The sequence below is a fragment of the Cetorhinus maximus genome, chromosome 17 (genome assembly GCF_964194155.1).
Source record: "Cetorhinus maximus chromosome 17, sCetMax3.hap1.1, whole genome shotgun sequence".
Classification (NCBI taxonomy): domain Eukaryota; kingdom Metazoa; phylum Chordata; class Chondrichthyes; order Lamniformes; family Cetorhinidae; genus Cetorhinus; species Cetorhinus maximus.
The window spans coordinates 97,053,529-97,074,514 of NC_135895.1; the positions used below are offsets into that span (position 1 = coordinate 97,053,529).

General features: G+C 42.8%; 1 protein-coding gene across 6 annotated transcripts in view; it reads right to left on the reverse strand.

Annotated features, from left to right (window-relative positions):
* The window catches only part of cdc14ab (cell division cycle 14Ab), a 171,821-nt gene that overhangs the window by 140,185 nt on the left and 10,650 nt on the right, over positions 1-20,986 (reverse strand). For 5 of the 6 annotated variants that reach the window (XM_078561671.1, XM_078561673.1, XM_078561670.1 and 2 more), the window contains exons 2-4: positions 12,347-12,437; positions 11,957-12,032; positions 3,885-3,977 (exon numbers count right to left, since the gene is read on the reverse strand). In XM_078561671.1, coding sequence (XP_078417797.1) covers positions 3,885-3,977; positions 11,957-12,032; positions 12,347-12,437 — 260 coding nt within the window. Of the gene's footprint in view, positions 1-3,884; positions 3,978-11,956; positions 12,033-12,346; positions 12,438-12,624; positions 12,921-20,986 lie in introns of those variants that run through there. The other variant, XM_078561669.1, reaches the window with a different exon arrangement.

Sequence of the window (20,986 nt, forward strand, 5' to 3'; positions counted from 1 at the left end):
GTGTGTCCTGTGCACAAAAAAAAGGACCAAATTCAATCCAGCCAATTACCGCCCCATCAGTCTATGCTCGATCATCAGCAAGGAGATAGAAGGTGTTGTTGACAGTGCTATCAAGCAGCACTTGCTCACAGATGTTCAATTCAGACTCTGCCAGGATCACTCAGCTTTTGTCCAAACAAAAGAGATGATTTTCAGAGATGAGGGGAGAGTGGCTGCCCTTGATATCAAGGCAGCATTTGATCAAGTGTGGCATCCAAGAAGCACTAGCAAAATTGAAATTAATGGGAATCAAAGAAAACTCCCACTTATGACATCATACCTGGCTCAAAGAAAGATGGTGTAGCTGTTGGAGGTCAATTACCCGAGCCCCAGGACATGGCTGCAGGAGTTCCTCAAGATAGCATCCTAGGATCAACCATCTTCAGCCGCTTCATCAATGACCTTCCCTCCGTCATATGGTCAGAAGTATGGATATTTGCTGATGATTGCACATCAGTGTTCAGTACCATCCGCAACTTCTCAGATCCTGAAGCCTATTCCTGCATGCAGCAAGGTCTAGACAACATTCAGGTTTGGACTGATAAGTGGCAAGTAAATTTAAAGCCAGACGTGTGCCAGGCAATGACCATTTCCAACAAGAGGGAATCTAGCCATCTCACCATCACGCTCAATGGCATTACCATCACTGAAATCCCCACTCTAAAAATCCTGGAGGTTGCCATTGTCAAAATTGAACTGAACCAGCCATACAAATACTGTAGCTACAAGAGCAGGTCAGGGACTGGGGATTACACAGCAAGCAACTCACCTCTTGACTTCCCAGAGCATGCCAACCATCTAAAAAAGTACAGTTCAGGAGTGTGATTGAATACCCTCCACTTGTCTGGATGAGAGAAGTTCCAAAAACACTCAAGAAGTTTGACATGGAGACAAAGCAGCCCACTTGATTAGCACCCCACCCTCACCTTAAATATTTACTCGTTCATCACCAGCACACAAGTGGCAGCAGCATGTACCATCTACAAGATGCACTGCAGCAACTCACCAAGGTTCCTTCAACAACACTTTCCAAACCCACAATTCCTAGCACCAAGGAGGACAAGGGCAGCAGAACACCTCAATTTAGTCTATTGCATTCGCTGCTCCCAATGCGGTTTCCTCTACATTGGAGAGACCAAACGCAGACTGGGTGACCGCTTTGCAGAACACTTTCGGTCTGTCCGCAAGCATGACCTAGACCTCCCTGTCGCTTGCCATTTCAACACTCCACCCTGCTCTCATGCCCACATGTCCGTCCTTGGCTTGCTGCATTGTTCCAGTGAAGCTCAACGCAAACTGGAGGAACAGCATCTCATCTTCCGACTAGGCACTTTACAGCCTTCCAGACTGAATATTGAGTTCAACAATTTTAGATCACGAACTCTCTGCTCCATCCCCACCCACTTTCCGATCCCCTTTTTTCCATTAATTTATATAGATTTTTCTTTTCCCACCTATTTCCATTATTTTTAAATGTATTTCCATCCATTGTTTTATCTCTACCTTTTAGCCTATTTCGATCCCTTTCCCACACCCCACCCCCACTAGGGCTATCTTTACCTTGCTCGTCCTTTCTACCCTTAGTGTCACCTATTATCACATTCCTTAGATAATATCACCACCTTCAACACCTCTTTGTCCTTTTGTCTATGACATCTTTTGGTTATCTCCACCTATCACTGGCCCTCTATCCAGCTCTACCTGTCCCACCCGCCCCCCCCCCTTAAACCAGCTTATATTTCACCTCTTTTCTACTTTTCCTTAGTTCTGTTGAAGAGTCATACGGACTCAAAACGTTAACTGTGTTCCCCTCCGCAGATGCTGTCAGACCTGCTGAGTTTTTCCAGGTATTTTTGTTTTGGATTTCCAGCATCCACAGTTTTTTGCTTTTACCATCACCTGCAAGTTCCCTTCCAACTTGGAACTACTCTGTTCTTTCACTTCGTTGGGTCAAACCCCTGGGAACTCCCTCAACAGCAAAATGGGCGTTATCTACACACATGGACTACAGCTGTTCACGAAGATGGCTCATCATCTTTCTCTGGCCTTGGACACCCATATCTCATGAAAGAATTTTTTTTTAAAAAGCAGCAACATATATTTAACTTTGCTGCTCCTGAGGGCAATTTCCATTTTTGATATACAAAAAAAAAATAGGTTTACCATTGATAAAAGCAAATCTACTGCTAGCTGCCTCAGTAAAAGAAGAATGAGGAGCCAACATGGTAGATTTTGATTCTGGGACTTCTTCAGGTATGAAGAGCAGAGTTGTAGAGGCTATTTATTGCCTTCGCAGCAGTTTTTAATTGCATCTTGATGAATGTGTGTTTTTCCAATTTGTAGAACAAAATGGGCAGCATATATTAAATTTGCATCTGAAGTATTGCTATTAAAAGTAGTTTGAAATGAAAGTTACAAAGAAAAAGCAAGTAGGAGAGTTGAAAATTCAAAAGTGGAATGCAAAGCTCTTCAGCAACAGTTTGTGAACAAAAGTCTAATTGATACTCAATTATTCTGCTAACAAGCTCACAACATCATGGCCTCACTGCGTTGTACCGTATCGCATTTTGGTACGGGGGGCTGGGGGGGGGGGATCAATGAAAGAAACACATTGTGTCTGAGGCAGTAACATCAAGCATGGTACATACAAGGGTCCTAATGACACTCAAGATAATCAAAAATCTTGTTCTGACAAACAGCAGTGGAAGAAATGGGTTACATCATGTGTCACTAGATATAGCAGGGCATAGACAACGCATATTGTTCTAGGTTACGGAATTCCCTCCCTAAATTTCTCCTCCTCGCTCCTAATTTAAGTACTTAAAACCTACCACTTTGACCAAGCTTGTCAGGTGACCCAATCTTTATTTGACTCGAGTGTTATCAAACAAAATTTGACACCCTGTGAAATGCTTTGGGATGTTTTATTACATACGCACCAATTAAATGTTGTTGTAGTGCTGCTCATGAAACTTTATTCCTGTACAAGTAACCACCTTCAGACCAGTATCAATCAAATAACAAGGGATATGGTAGCATAGTGGTTATGTTACTGGATAGTAATCCAGAGGTATGGTTGAATGATCTGAAGATACAAGTTTGAATCCCACCCATAGCAGTTGGAGAACTTGAATTCAATTAATTAATTAATTAATTAAATTGGAATTAAAAAGTTCATATCTGAGGTCATTGGATTATTGTGTAAAAAAATCAATTGGGGTCACTGATGTCCTTTATGGAAGAAAATCTACCATACAAGTCTGACCTATATGTGACTCCAGACAAAAATTAATGTGGTAGATTCTTAGCTTCCTTCTGAAATGGCCAATAAGCCACTCAATTGTAAAGAAGATGGCTCACCACAACAACCTTCACAAGGCCAATTAGGAATGGGCAATATTTGCTAGCCACGCCCACACACAATGAATAAGCCAAAAAGGAACTTTACACATTTAGTGCCTTAAATATATTAAAAGATCCCAAAATAAGAGCAGTGGAAAGGCTTCATCACAGAATTTTGAGTGTAGCAACTGAAGGGTATGACTCAAGATGGATTGGGCTGGGCAGGGGGTAAAATATACAATAGACCAGAGTTGGAAAGCTGGAGCGTAAGAAAATTAGGGGAGGTACGGTGAAGCAATTAAATGAACAAAAAGAGTACATGAAAAGTGAAAGGTTAAAAAGTGCTTTGGAGCTTTCAATATTTAAACTTTGTACTGATTTGATGTTGAAAGCCCCATCTGCAAAACACCTTCCAATGACAAGGTTTTCATAATTTAAAAAAAGAGTCAACTCCTTCAAAAAATCAGAGAAAAAGTGCAAGTGTAAATAAAACCACCACTTACTGAATAGGCACCAATTAGGAATGCTGCATTAGCTCGTTTTCGTTGATCAAAGCTGGTGTAGTGGACAATCTTTTTCCTTGACAAAGTAAATGACTAAGGGGAAAAAAATTGTTCATGTTAAAAAAAAATCCATATAGCATTACAAAATATTCAAAAAGCAGCTTTACAATAAATTACAAAACCTTGAACTTGGCCATTGTACCTTCCTTAACTCAACAAACTCCAAATATATTACTCTGCAGTTACGGTTGAATGGGTTGTCAATCTGCATTAAAAACAACAAACCTCCTGAAGATTCCCCATAGCGCATCTTGGTAAATTAAAAGTCTCTTTCAAGTTCAGGCCTGGAAATGGCATGATATATTTTATATCTCTCTCTAGAATCAAAATTAACCTTCCCAGAGAGAACCTGCATGCATTAACTGATGTAACCACTGGCATTTTAAACCGAAGACACATAGCTGCACGATTTAAGAAAAAGCTCTAGCAATTGTCCAGTACAAGTTAAACAGGTAAAACATGTGTTAAAACATGTGTTTTAACGTGAACAATTTTGTCACTAGCTTAGTCATGAAGAATTAGTGACTTAACCTTTAGGTGAAACCGAGTTAAAAAGTTAATATCACTTGGCACCAACAATAGGTTATATTAACGATAAAAAGCTGACCTCAGTGAAGGACACAAAGGATCTAACTAAAATGAATTAAGAGCTTGGATTTTTTTTAAAAACCATGATTGATTGAAGGATCACATGGTACTTCAATCAATCATGGTTTTTTAAAAAAATCCAAGCTCTTAATTCATTTTAGTTAACCATTTCCCCAAATGTCACTTTTAATAGAGAAATGAGACTATCCTAGTACTCTTATTTCCACATAACCACACACAATTAAATAGTTACACACAAATTGCATTACTGGCAGGTTACAGGCGCCTTTTAAAAGTAAAAATGGCAGATGTGCAAAACTGGCTTAGATGCAGAAAAATTGCTAGTCATTGATTCTACTGGGGGAAGGAATTATAATTACCTTCCAACAATTTTTTTTGACATGGGAAGTGTCAGAGTGGCATAAGAATCACAGGTAACTATGAAGTGACGTATTAAAACGGTGCAAGTCACTGACTCCACAACTTTTTTTTCCTTTCTTTGACCATTTCAAGGTCCCTATGATGTAGATCCAGAACTACAGTGATGCAAGTTGGTGGCCATTTATTTATTTCCCTATTCAGGATTTTGAACACGTAAACTTGTAAACAGCCAGGACTACACTGGTTTCTTCACCTATTATGATGCAAGGGTGGTAATTTAGGGCAATTTCTAAATTATTCCTAAGAAAAAAATGAAGTCAGCCGAACTTTCACTCCAGCATTTAGATCCCTGCCTGATTCAGTCAAATACTCCAATTTTGAGCACTTTTAATGCCACAGAGCATGAAAGATACAAATAGCTTGAACTCAATTTGAAAGCTTGTCTGACCACCAAGCAGCAGGCAGTGAAGTCTTCTGGATTTGTTTTGCAATTATGTCATCTGCTAAAATACTTTTCATACTACACAAATTTGCTGGTGTGGATGATTAGTACCTCTCCAGGAACCTGGTTTCAGATCCAGTACATGACGTGATTAGATCCCCGCAAACTCCTAGTTACTCATAAAATCCACTTGCACCAACTTCAATCCTGCTTTTGAGTTGACGTGGGTCCACTGTTCAAATCTGACACTTTGAAATTCATTAATTCATGGCCATAATCTGAATAGATAGAATTGGCTTTTAAAAAAAAATTGATGGAGTTTGCCTCCAAGGTGAACTTTAAAAATCCAAATGTTCTACCTCCAAAGTCCAGGTATTAGAAATGCTATACATGGGATTATGGCGAAGGCTGGTTCCCAAAAGAAAAAAACCACCCATGGTGCATTTACAGGTTGACAGTTAGTTCCTGCTAAGTCTCCTGGTATTAAAAATGCAATCTACCAGGTTTGTCAATCGAAGTCACCCCAAAGTTAATGCAAGCAAGTAAAGGTGTAGCTAACCTCCCATCACCAAAGAGGCTTTCACTGCTTCCTGCCAAATGTCATGTTATTTTGCCAAGGCTCAAGAGAACTGCCAAAGCAATGGAAACAGAAACAGAGGCCCGAACAATCCCCATCCACCACTACTCTCCTCTGTCTGGCTGAACTTGTTATCACACTGAACAATTTCTCCTTAAACTCCTCTCACTTGCTCCAAATAAAAGGTGTGGCTATGGGTACCCACATGGGTCCCAGCTATGCCTGTCTCTTTATGGGGTATGTGGAACATTCCTTGTTCCAGTCCTAGTCAGGCCCCCTCCCACAACTCTTTCTCCAGTACATCGATGATTACTTCGGTGCTGCTTCATGCTCTCGTCTGGACCTGGAAAAATTTATTAATTTTGCTTCCAATTTCCACCTCTCCATCATTTTCACATGGTCCATCTCTGACACTTCCCTTCCCTTCCTTGACCTCTGTGTCTCAATTTCTGGCGATGGACTGTCCACCAATATCCATTACAAGCCTACCGACTCCCACAGCTACCTCGACTACAGCTCCTCACACCCCGCTTCCTGTAAGGACTCCATCCCATTCTTTCAGTTCCTTCGCCTCCGTCGCATCTGTTCTGATGATGCCACTTTCAAAAACAGTTCCTCTGACATGTCCTCCTTCTTCCTTAACCGAGGTTTTCCACCCATGGTGGTTGACAGGGCCCTCAACCGTGTCCGGCCCATCTCCCGCGCATCCGCCCTCACACCTCCCTCTCCCTCCCAGAACCATGATAGGGTCCCCCTTGTCCTCACTTATCACCCCACCAGCCTCCGCATTCAAAGGATCATCCTCCACCATTTCCGCCAACTCCAGCATGATGCCACCACCAAACATCTTCCCTTAACCCCCCACCCCCCCGGCGGCATTCCGCAGGGATCGTTCCCTCCAGGACACCCTGGTCCACTCCTCCATCACCCCCTACACCTCAACCCCCTCCAACGGCACCTTCCCATGCAACCGCAGAAGGTGCAACACCAGCCCCTTTACTTCCCCTCTCTTCACTGTCCAAGGACCCACACACTCCTTTCAAGCGTTGCAGCATTTCACTTGCACTTCCCTCAATTTAGTCTACTGCATTTGTTGCTCCCAATGCGGTTTCCTCTACATTGGAGACACCAAATGCAGACTGGGTGACCGCTTTGCAGAACACCTTCAGTCTGTCCGCAAGCATGACCCAGACCTTCCTGTCGCTTGCCATTTCAACACTCCACCCTGCTCTCATGCCCACATGTCCGTCCTTGGCCTGTTGCATTGTTCCAGTGAAGCTCAACGCAAACTGTAGGAACAGCATCTCATCTTCCGACTAGGCACTTTACAGCCTTCCAGACTGAATATTGAGTTCAACAATTTTAGATCATGAACTCTCTGCTCCATCCCCACCCACTTTCCGATACCCAACTTTTTTTCAAATAATTGATATAGATTTTTCTTTTCCCACCTATTTCCATTATTTTTAAATGTATTTCCATCCATTGTTTTATCTCTACCTTTTAGCCTATTTCGACCCCTTCCCTTCACCCCACCCCACCCCTACTAGGGCTATCTGTACCTTGCTGGCCCTGCTTTCTACCCTTAATTAGCACATTCCTTAGATAATATCACCACCTTCAACACCTCTTAACTTTTGTCATAGACAAAAGGACAATCTCCACCTATCACTGGCCCTCTATCCAGCTTTACTTGTCCCACCCCCCCTTAAATCAGCTTATATTTCACCTTTCTTCTATTTTTACTTAGTTCTGTTGAAGGGTCATTCGGACTTGAAATGTTAACTGTGTTCCACTCCGCAGATGCTGCCAGACCTGCTGAGTTTTTCCAGGTATTTTTGTTTTTGTTATGGAAACAGAAGTATATTCAGGAGAAAAGATAAGTTGGCATCAAAACAGCTGGAAGTATTAGTTGTACTAGCCAGCCTTTCCCTTCCAACAGAGAAAAAATAGATTACCCACCCACCCACCCACCCCCCCCACCACCACCACCACCACCACCACCACCACCAACCACCGCAACCAAGCAAACAGTTGGTCAGCACCTCGCCAACTTTAACTCCAGCTGCCCCACAGCAATATTATGCTGGGGGCAGGCTTACGTTACTTGACAGTAGGACTTCCAGCCCTTAAGTCTCCAGCAAGGATGATGGTGTCTCCCAGACTTGAAGGCAAGTCTGGGCAAGCAGGAATTGGAGACCCCAGTGAGGGTGTCCAATAGCTTCCTGCTATAGCTGCTCCATATTACAAACAAAATTGTTTTATGACAACAAGAGCAAAATTTGTGAATAATTACATTTTTTTTTAAGAGTTTTCTACCCCATGAAGCATAATCCCACCGTGGTATCACAAAAAGGTCAAATATCATCTCAAAGACTACATTAAATGCATCATCTATGCTACAGCATAAAGTCACAAATTCCACAAATGTACACTTTTCATGCAGTTCACCTTAAAGCATCACATGCTCACGCAGGCAATCTATACTTTCTAGCATTGTCTAAAATACAAGCAATATACAGTTCATTTATATAGCACCTTTAAAATGGAGAAAATCAAGGTGATTCAGAAGCATAATCAAAATTGGATGATGGGCCAAGATATTAGGAATGACCAAAAGCTTGGTCAGAGGTAGGCTTTCTGCAGAGTAGAGTCTTAAAAACCAGAGAGTTACAGCAGCTTAAGGAGAGAATTTCAGAGCCTGTGGCCTGGGTACCTTCAGTCGGTGGGGCTAAAGATGTAGAGATCACAGCAGAAAGGAACAAGAATTAGGGATTGTAGAGCTGGTGCAGATTAGATGTAAGAAGGGGTAAGGCCAGGGAAAGCATGACAATTTGAAATTGGAGGAGCAGGAATCAATGTCGGTCAACATTGACAAGAGAGTGACGGGTGACCTGGGCTTGGATGTGGGATAGGATAAATGCAGAGTTTTGCATAAACTGAAATGCCACATTACAACTCCTGTTGAAAAACACACAAGCTATGGATATGTTTAACAATGATTGCCAAATGCTCACTGTAGCTATGCAGTGCACATAACACTCATAACTGAAGAACAAAAAGTTTCAGAATTAAGCCAGAGTTACTGTTTGTTGATGTAAATCACATGTACTTTGTTATACAATTGGTGACAGCCAAAACACAGTATTGCTTCAGCCAGTTCTTAGCTGAAGGTTTGGCATATTAACCAAAGCAGGATCAACAAAATTCCACTACAGATGCATCACCATAGAGACTTTCATCTAAACAAACTCAACAAAAGCACAACCCACCTCCCCCACAAAAAGATCATACCAAGTTTCAAAAGTCATTCAGTACTCAAAAGAAGTAAGCTGCACTGTTTCATTTCAGTGATATGTGCAAGTGGCAAAACAATAGCTTACTGTGATTTTCTTTTTTTGAATTACAATATCAATTCTCTACTCCTTCCCACAAATATATTCATTTTATTCCTTGGCAATTCCAAATCGCAACACAGGCTACATGTCCTCCAGAATTTCATGTTCAAGAGCTCAAAAATTTGCACCTTTGCCCAAGTCATTCTCCTCCTTTTGAACCACAAGTGTACATCCAATATTGGATCTTTCTCCTAACAGCTGGAGCAATCTATCCTTCATTTCAAATATGGACACACTATTTTCATTAATGAACTAATTACTTAAAAATACCTAAGTCAAACATTACTGCAGTATAAGTACATCTGTAAGCCTTCACAAATGTCAATGCATCAACATTCCTTTACATTACAATAACTTATTCATTTTAAAGCGATAAAGAATTTTGCTCGATCAATTAAAATTTTGATGCCCCTTGCTCCAAAGCTGTGGCATGAAGCATTATGCCTAAAAATGTTACGAACACAGAAAGGCAATCCAAACTTAGGTACGTGAATTATACAAGACAAATGCTGTTTTTTTTTGTCTAACCAGTCAAGAATTTGTGATCCTTTCAAATCAAAGTTTTGCCATTTTAATATCACACCCAGCCACGCTGCTAAATTGCAAATGAAAACAAAGATAATTAGATATAAAAAACATCTGAAGATAAAACCATATAAGTACAGCAGTATGTCTGAACAATGCACACTTAATGCTCTTTTATAGCTCCTCTGCTCTTTATGAGTCACTGAATGTTTATTTTAGCCATTTCAACACAACTACCCTTTACTGTTGGCACAAATCACAATCAGAACAGAAGTATTTTTTTTAAATTGCAGCTCTTAGAAGTGTAAACAATCCAGTGACAATATCACGAAAGGACATCAATTGATGACCTAGCCAATGACATTGTTTCCCATTTTACTGTCACTCAGATGAGTCAGTGACAGAACACTGGTATTCAACCAGCAGAGAACCTGTAAAGATACAAGCTCAGACTAATCATTAAATTTTATTTCCTGGACTTATTTTTTTCAAAATTGTCTATCTTTTCTTGCTTATCATTCTGATTGTCTTCTATTATGTATATAATTGCTCTGTCACAAAACAACTTCCCCCCGCCACCAGCTGTTCCATTTTCAGCATACTTCAGGAGTCAAATTTACAAACGTATATTTTTAAGTGATAGGCTTCAGTTTGCTTTGTTTTCCTTTCAGGCTATAATAGAATTGGCCAAGTTATATTTATTTGAAAAGAAAATTATTATTTTTCCTGAGCCTTTTGGTTAGCCAATACTGAGGCTGCAAAAAGACATCTAGTACCACTTCAGTCTTGGTTAATCATCGCCTCATAACATTTATTTCAGCAGCACATACGGCAATTGGCTCTGAAAGTCACATCTTTCATCAGTGTGAAGCCCAGAAGTGTGTGAGGTTCAATGAGCAGTCTCAAAGATGATCTGCAGTGAACACAGCTAGAAGCATAATTCAAGCACCTTGACAAGGCATCAAGAGAGATGGGCTGGTATGGGATTAACAAAGTTTATGATTAAACTGATAATTTAGTTCAGCGATGTGATTGGTTGAAGATGTAGTAGTATCCAAAATCTGACTGAAGTGCCAAAACTCATTCACCAGTACTCAGTCCTACTAGCCACATGACCAATGTAGTTGAAGTCCCTTGTGACTTAGACCACAGCTCACTGTCTCTACTCATCTTTGAACCATCATCCCACTTCCACCTTTCATAAAGGTCAGCTATCTGTAAAATCTGACCCCATTTTTTTTTTAAATATTCATTCATGGGATGTGGGCGTCACTGGCTGGGCCAGCATTTATTGCTCATCTCTAATTGCCCTCGAGAAGGTGGTGGTGAGCTGTCTTCTTGAACTACTGCAGTCCAGGTGGTGTAGGTACATCCACAGTGCTGTTAGGAAGCGAGTTCCAGGATTTTGCCCCAGCAGCAGTGGAAGAATGGTGATATATTTCTAAGTCAGGATAGTGAGTGGCTTGGAGAGGAACTTCCAGGTGGTGGTGTTCCCATGTATCTGCTGTCCTTGTCCTTTTAGATGGTAGTGGTCATGGATTTGGAAGATGCTAAGGAGCCTTAGTGAATTGTCTATTTACACACCATCTGCAACCCACCCCACTGGCTCATAATCAGCTAGTCAGGCCCTTATCTTGGCCCACAATTTGGATAATATTCTTTGATCATACATCCCTGTCACAACCATCATTCCTCTAACTGCAGATAACAACCAGCCTCCACTCCACAATAGGAGGCTGATCTTTCAAAAATATCACTCTCCTTTGTAATTCTTTTCCCCCAAAATTCACTCACCATCAGTTCATACCTTCAACACATCTCTAACCATGCCATCATCTCCTTTACTGCACCCCAAATCCTTTTACTTTCTGGTCCTCTTCTTCTACAGAGAAGTGTCGAGCAATGTTATAAAAATGCTAGTTTTTTTTTAATCGCTGGAATGAACGAACATCATTGAAGATTCTCAATAAATGCAACACTACTACTGGAATACTCACTTTATGGCTTCACAGCAAGTTTTTTTCCAAGCTTTGCCACAGGTTAAAAATTAACAGGCTCCACCTTAAAATTCATACAACAACTGATTTTCCACAGTACTTACTTTCAATTTCTTGTTAAGTTTGCAGCAATATCGATACAGTTGGGCCAAGTTGAGTGGTCCGAAATCTGCATAGAAACTAAAAAAAAAAGATGCGCAATTAGAGAAGATTCAATATTGGTTTCTGGTCAATACAAGTGTTTGGAGCGGAGAAGCCTATCCTCTACCACCACATACACCCCCCTCCCCGGTCGGTAAAAACAAATCAATCAGACACACCACCGTTCTTCAATAATCAAAGACAAGATATCTCGAGATAAGATTAGAAAACTGTGTTCTTGATTTCCATTGTCCTCCTATAAGCCCATTAACAAGCCTGTGGTCTCATATTATGTAGGAGCTCCTTGCAAAAACTTTGTCCCCCCCCCCCACCCCTTCCAACCAGGGACTTACTTTTCGTAAACCAGCTCCTCGTCAGTGCAGAAGTAATGTGTATTGACTGTACTTTTCGGCTTGTTTCTCAGAGTTGCGAAGTACAAACGATCTAAATCCAAAAAAAAGGAAACGTGTGTGGGGTGGGGGGGGGGGGGGGAAAGAAATGGATTAAATCAGTTATCAGCAGCAAAGCGCACCCACCTCCAGCACCGAGCCCAGTGACACGGCGGGTCGGGTCGGTACGGACACTCTCTCCCTCTCTCACCCCCGAGCCCAATGCGACAACACTCACTCACCTTTGCTGAACTCGGACGCGCTGATCAGCTCCTGCTCCTCGGCCATTTTAAGGAGGAGAGGGGAGGGGGGGGTTGGGGGGGTGTGTGTGTGTGCTGGTGAGAGGCGGTGCGCGTGCACAGGGGTTAGGGGGGGGTCAAGAGGGCGCGCGCCTCGGAGGCCAAGTGGAGCAGCGCGCGCCCGGGGGGAACGGTTCCAATTTCAAATCTGCTCTGAAGCGAGAACCCCAGACCCAACAAGGCAGCGGTGCCCCGGGTCCGGGACTTCTTCCCAACCTAGAGAAAAGTAGTCCCTAACCACCCCCCCCCCCCCCCCCCCAACGAGCCCGTGCGCTGCCCGACGGCCTGTGCTTGGCACCCTGCCTGCCCGCCCGCTCGCCCCCCCCCTCCGCGCCTCCTTTGCCGTCAGCTCAGGCCAGTCTGCGCATCACTGTCCCCACAACACAGTCAACAGCAAGTCACATGCCAGCTGCCTATCGTTACCATGACAGTCGCTCAGCCAATCACCGGATGGGAAAACTTCCAGAAAAGGGCGGGGCAACCAGCAAACTCTGCCGGTAGCCCACCTGCAGGGGGCGCCTCATGAAGGCACTCGCGCCGTCTTCCTGCTCTCTGGATTTAGGAGAAGCGCTATTGGGTCAGAAACGAAGTTGCCCCAGATTCTGGCACCAGCCTAAAACCAGCTCCCAAACCAGTAATTACTAGCCCCTGAACGTGAGGCAACTGCTAAAGACTAGTTGCTTGACCAGAGTATCTTTGCTGGAAGATCTAGAAACCTAGTGACCGAAGTTATTAAAAATTCACCAATGATTTCAAAAGTTCCCTTGTTTCTGAAGAAAGGTCCTTGACCTGAAACCTTAACCCCGTTTCTCCCCCCACAGATGCTGCCAGGCCTGCATTTCCTGTTTTTATTTCAGATTTCCAGCCTCTGCTGTGTTGTTTGAAAAGAAATTTAATCTTTCTATCACCTTGTTAAATTATTTAAATGAATGTGATATACATGGACTTTGAAGAGAAGTGCCAAATGACAGACTCATGGCAAAGGGAAGGGTTCCTGGCTGACTGGCTAGCAAAACAGATAGAAAGATGGCTACAAAACATAAAACTGAGGGTAGAAATTAAGGGAAGTATCACAGACTGTCAAAAAGTGGGAAATGGTGCCCTGAAGGCAGACTTATTGGGATCAATTTTGTTCACCATACACAGTTTGTTTGGACTCATAAGTTTTCTTGTATCAAAATTTGAAGGTATTACCAAATTATAAGGTGGAGGACTGCACAACATACAGGAAAGCATTAACAGGCTAGCAAAGTGAGAAGATAATTGGCAAATGAAATTCAATATAGCAAAGTGTAAGGTGGTTCACCTGGGTAGGATGAATAAGAAGGCCACTTATTCAATAAAAACCAAGAAACTACATAAGGTAGATGAGCAAAAAGATTTGGGAATACAGATTCTATGTATGTTGCAATAGCTTATTGGAAAAAATTAAATTCGTCCTACTAAGGATGCTGCCCAAATTAAAATTGAAAAAGAAAGCAGAAAGACAGCAGAGAGAGAAATTGCATTGCTTTCTGCCCAGATTTGACAATTATTAAGATCCTAGGTAGACTTGCACTTTATAAAGGACCAAGTGGGCGTAGTGGTGGTTGGAGCAGTGGGTGGTGGGGGGGAAGGGTGGGTGGTTGGTGAGGACTGGAATAAAGAGAAAATGTTTGTGCAAAGAAATGGCCTTTTTGCAAATTTTACCAATGGAGATGTTGGAAATCCATTTAAGATCAGAGGCAATAGAGTTCAAGAATGGAGATTTGAGTGTCATTGAGCCATCATGAATACTGTGTCAAGTTCAGTCATCAATATATGAGACAGCCTTTGGAGGCAACTCAGTGAAGAGCCCCTAGATAGCTCACTATTGTTAGAGGTCCAAGCAATGGGAAAATGTGGAAGAAACTTTAACCTAGCAACCTTTAAATTAGTATATCAGCAATATGGGAACGATAGCATGATGGTAATATTACTGGATAAGTCATTCAGAGGCCTGGATTAATGCTCTGGAGATGAGATAAAATTCCACCACAGCAGCTCATGGGAATTCACGTAATTAATACATCCAAAATAAAAAAGTTAGTCTCAGTTTTGTGGTCATTACTATCAGATTGGCGTAAAAAGCCAACTAAGTCACTAATGTCCTGCAGGGGAAGAAAGCTGTTTCCCACTTGGTTTGGCCAACTTGTGACTCCAGACCCACAACAGTATAGTTGACTCTTAAGTGCCCTCTGAAATGGAGTAGCAAGCCATTCAATTGTATCCAATAGCTTCAGAAAAGCTGAATAAGAATGACATTGACATAGGCACTGAAAACAACAAAGACATACCCTGCCTTTTCGATCCTGCAAAGTCCTCACTAACTTCTGGGGCATGTGCCAAAATTGGAAGAGCTCTCCCACAGTCTAGTCAAGCAACAATCTGACAAGTTCATACTTAGCAAATCATAGTTTCAAGCCAATACCTTCCATCACCATCCCTGGGTTTGTCCTGTAGCTCTGGGAGGACTGACCTACCAGAGATGGCAGCACAGTGGTATATGTCAGTCAGCAGTGAGTTGCTCTGTGCATCCTCAACATTGACTCTGAACCCCATGAAGTCTCATGGCATCAGGTCAAACATGGGCAAGGAAACCTTCTGCTGATTACCACCTATCACTGTCACTCAGCTGATGGATCAGTGCTCACCATGTTGAGCACAAATTGGAAAAATGTCTGAGGGTCACGAGGGCACAGAATGTACTCTGGGTAGGGGACTTCAATGTCCATCACCAGTAGGAGACCTACTGACCCAGTCCTGAAGGACATAGCTGCCTGATCGGGCTTGCAGCAAGTGACTGGAGAACGAACAAGAGGGAAAAAACTATTTAACCTTGTCCTCACCAATCTACCAGTCATAGATGTGCCTGTCCATGACAGTAGTGGTGGGAGTGACCACCACAGAGTTCTTGTGGTGGTGAAGTCCTGCCTTTGCACCGAGTATGACATTCATTGTGTTGTGTGGCACCACCAATGTGTTAAATGGGATAGATTCAGAACAGATCTTGCAGCTCAAAACTGGCATCCATGAGGTGCTGAGGGCCATCAACAGCAGCGGAATTGTATTCACCACAATCTGTAACTTCATGCCTTGCATATCTCTCACTCTAGCATTACGATCAAGCCAAGGGACCAATGCTAGAGTGTAGAAAAGCATGTCAGGAGCAGAACCAGGCATACCTAAAAATGAGATGCCAACCTGGTGAAGCTACAACACAAGACTACATGTATGCTAAACAGCAAAAGCAGCATCTGTAGACAAAGCTAAGTGATTCCACAACCAACACGTCAGATCAAAGCTCTGCAGTCTTGCCACATTCAGTCGCGAATGCTGGTGGATAATTAAACAACTAATGGGGAGGCTCCACAAACATCCCCATTCTCAATGATAGACTAGCCCAGGATGTCAGTGCAAAATACTAGGCTGCAGTATTTTCAATCAGCTTCAGTCAGAAGTGCTGAGTGGTTGATCCATCTTGGCCTCTTCCTGAGAGTCCTAGCCTTATTGATGCAAGTCTTTAGCCAATTCAATTAATTCTACATGATCTCAAGAAACAGCTGAATGCACTGCACATAACAAAGAATATGAGCCCTGATCCCATCCCATGCATTGTATTGATGACTTGTGGTCCAAACCCAGCAGCGTACCTAGCCAAACTGTTTCAGTACATCCACAACAGTAGCATCGTCCCAACAATTCAGAACATTGCCCAGGTATATCCTGTCCATGAAAAGCAGGACAAATCTAATCCGGCCAATTACCACCTCATCAGTCTACTCTCAACCATCAGCAAAATGTTGAAATGTGTCATTGGCAGTGCTTTTTTTTTTTGTAAAAATATACTTTATTCATAAAATATCTTCAATCACATTCCAAACCATTTCAAAAACAACATTACAAGGGTACAATCCAGGTTAAACTTTTACAAAATGTATCACCAGGTGCATCAGTACAAACAATATTACAATCATTTACAGCCTTTCATTTTGATCTGTACAGCCCGAGGGGCTCTAAACAGTTCCCAGTCTCTCGGTGCGCTGTGGTAGAAAGGTCTTAGACAGCGACCCTTCCCCATTGCGCCTTTGCGGCAGCTGCCCCAAGCTTTAGTGCGTCCCTCAGCATGTAGTCCTGGACTTTGGATTGTGCCAGTCCGCAACAATCGGTCGGGGACAACTCTTTGTGCTGGAAGACCAACAAGTTTCGGGCAGACCAAAGCGCGTCTTTCACCGAGTTGATGATCCTCCAGCTGCAGTTGATGTTTGTCTCGGTGTGTGTCCCTGGGAACAGCCCGTAGAGCACAGAGTCCTGTGTCACAGAACTGCTCGGGATGAACCTCGACAGCAACCACTGCATCTCTCTCCAGACTTTCTTTGCAAAGGCACAATCCACAAGGAGGTGAACAACGGTCTCTTCCCCACCACAGCCACCTCGAGGGCAACGTGCAGAGGGGGTGAGCCTCCTGGCATGTAGGAAGGATCTGACGGGGAGGGCCTTTCTCAGTGCTATCAAGTGGCACTTGCACAGCAATAACCTGCTTACCAATGTTCAGTTTGAGTTCCACCAGGGCCACTTGGTCCAGACCTCCTTACATCCTTAGTCCAATAATGGACAAAAGACCTGAATTCCAGAGATAAGGTGAGAGTACGTGCCCTTGACATCAAGGCAGCACCTCGCCGAGTGTGGCATCAAGGACCCCTAGCAAAATCGAAGTCAATGGGGATCAGGGGAAAACTCTCCACGGCTTTGAATCTTACCTAGCACAAAGGGAAATGGTTGTGGCTTTTAAAGACCAATCATCTCAGCTCCAGGGTATCCCTTCAAAAATTCTTCAGGGTGGTGTCCAAGGACCACCCATCTTCAGGTACTTCAAACATTGACCTTCTCTCCAACATAAGGTCAGAAGTGGGAATGTTTGGTGATGATTGCACATTATTCAGTATAATTCACAATTCCTCATTTACTGAAGTAGACTGTGACCACATGCAGCAAGACCTGAACAACATTTGGGCTCAGGCTGATAAGTGTCAAGTAATATTCACACCACACAAGTGCTAGGCAATGACCATCTCAAACAAGAGAGAACCTAACCATCTCCCCTTGACATTCAATGGCATTACCATGGCAGACTCCTTCACCATCAACATCCTGAGGGTTACCATTGATCAAAAAACTTTAACTGGACCAACCATATAAATACTGTGGCTACAAGTGCAGATCAGAGGCTGGGAATGTTGTGGCAAAACTCACCTCCTGACTAGCCAGAGTCTGTCCATCATCCACAAGGCACAGGACAAGAGTATGATGGACTACTCTCCACTTGCCTGGATGAGTGCACCTCCAATAACATTCAAGAAGGTCAACACCATCCGAGATTAAGCAGCCCTGCTTGAGTGGCACCCCTCTGCCACTTCAAACATTTATTCCTTCCACCACCAGTGCAGTGGCACCAGTGTGTGTCATCTGCAAGATGTACTGCAACAACTCATCAAGCCTCCTCCAACAGCACCTTCAAAACCCGAAATCTCTAGCAGCTAGAAGAGCAAAGACAGCAGACATAAGGGAACAACAGAATCTACAAGTTCCCTTCCAAGCCACACATCATCTTGGAACTTGGAACTATATCGCATTTTTGCACTGTCCCGGGAACTCCCTCCCTTAGAGCACATCTGGTGTGTTCCTTCACCAAATGGACTGCAGCAGTTCAAGAAGGCACTTCACACTTTCTCAAGGGAGATTAAAAATACGCAATAATGCTCGCCTTGCTGGTGAAGCCCATAAATGAGAGAAAAAAATAGTGGCAGATTTTCGAGTGTCTGCAATATAGTCCACATTTAGCAGTTTATTTTCACAGAGTCTCTAACTGGATAAGAAAATCTATGACTTCGAAATCCTGCAGTAAAGATAAAATGTTGGCTTTGTAGCTCTTTATCGGAGATAATTCCTTGCTTGGATAGAGCTCTATAGATACCTGAACCAAGTGGCTTTATTCAGATGACATCTTTGCCAGGATATTCAATCATGTGATCCATTCAAGTTGAAACTGATCTGGGCCTCCCCTAGCGTCTATGCAGATTCATTTTGAGCATGTAGGAATATTGGATGATAATCAGGGTGCACATCTATGACTAAGTTTCCCCTCCATATCCTAGAATATTCAGGCTAATTGTGCCCTTATCTCTATCCCACTGATAAAAAACAAAATTCTATCATCAATTGCCTAAAAGATTTCACAAAAAACCCTTCAAATGTTTGGCATTAACTTCAGCAGCCTTTAACTGATCTATTATTTTGTTGCCCAGATCATAGACAATTTCTGAAATACTAATTCTCACTGGAGGAAAATTTCACAATCAGATTATAAATATTATTGTACAGTTGCACACTTTTTTAACATTTAGCTTGAATTTTTAAGGGTATGTTGCTGTCACAAATACTAGCTCTGCATTAGATATTCCCTCAGGTTCGGCAGCACTGGTCATGCGTGTAAGTGGACCTGGCATCCTTTGCACTCAAGAGTTAGCCTGCTCTGCCCAATATTTATTTGCACAGCAGTATAACCCAAAAGTATAACAATGAAATCCCTTGTGATACAAATACAAATGATGATCCACACACATATGTTTCTCTATTTCTCTGCAAGATGAAACTGATGAAAACTTGTGGTCAGATAAGGTCAATATAAAGCGTAGAACCTGATTAATATTGTAGGATACATATGCTGGAACAAAGCAGTAATTTCAGATGTCACAATAATTTTGGAAGCTTATCTTGAGGTCAAACATGACACTAAGCTTGCAAACAGCCTGGTTTAACCTCAGAGTTGCCAGCAAGAGGGATGGAGTTTGTAACAATGAAAGAGTGTGTAGTAGAGACCAAAGATTTTGGTATTCCCGAAGTTTAATTGGAGGAAATTTCTGCTCATCCAGTACTGGATAAGCACTCTTATAATTAAGCAACAGTGAAGAAGTCAAGAGACATGGTGACAAGATAGAGCTGAGTGACGTCAACCTACATGTTAAAACTAACGCTGTGTTTTCAGATAATCTTGCTGAGGGGCAGCCTGTAGATGAAAAATAGGAGGGGACCAGGAGATCACTGGAAGTAACAGCGTGGGAGCAGGAAGAGAAGCCATTGAAAGCAATTCTCCAGCTGCAATTAGATAGGTAAGAATGGAACCAAGTGAGTGCAGTCCCATCCCACTAGATGACAGTGGAGCGACTTGGAGGAGGATGATGTGGTTAACTGTGTCAAAGGCTGCATGTAGATTGTGTCACGACGGGTTCCTGGGCGAGATTCCTACAATTTGTTATGCTCTCAGGCAAGGAGAGATGAACTCACCTCCTGGCTCCCTAAAGCCTGTCCATCATCTACAAGGCGCAAGTCAGGAATGTGATGGAATACTCCCCACCTGCCTGGATGAGTGCAGCTCCCACAACACTCAATAAGCTTGACACCATCCAAGACAAAGTAGCCCGCTTGATTGGCACCACATCCACAAACATTTACTCCCTCCACCACCGACACACAGTTGCAGCAGTGTGTACCATCTAAAGGATGCACTGCAGGAATTCACCAAGACTCCTTAGACAGCACCTTCCAAAACCACGACCACTACCATCTGGAAGGACAAGAGCAGCAGATACATGGGAACACCACCACTTGGAAGTTCCCCTCCAAGTCATTTACCATCCTGACTTGGAAATATATCACTGTTCCTTCACTGTCACTGGGTCAAAATCCTGGAACACCCTTCCCAACAGCACTGTGGGTGTACCTACACCACATGGACTGAAGCGGTTCAAGAAAGCAGCTCATCACCACCTCAAGGGCAATGAGGGATGGCAATAAATGCTGGCCCAGCCAATGAAGCCCACATCCCATGTATGGATAATAAAAAAAGCAATCGGATCTGGGCGAAAGCCCACATCCTGTAAATGAATAAAAAAAACTGGCTCCCTTTCTTTATTCAGCGCCCTTGGTTGGTCGCAATAAGGTTAATTTAAAAAAGATCCTTTCCCTAGTGGATACCTTTTCCCAGTCCAAATGTATTTATGTTTTAAAAGCAGTCAATTTAACCAGGCTGTCTTGAATCAAAGAAAGAGTGCATTTATTAGTTATGAAACACGAGAAAAAATAATAAAAACACAACACAAATTGACGCAAATTAGAAATGAGTCTAAAAATAAAACTTAAAAAGATATAAGAATCAGTCCTTTGGCTTGTCCGTGAGGAGTAGATGGTGAAACCTTGCGGCCATTAAGTTGGGGTGATTCCGATAGCA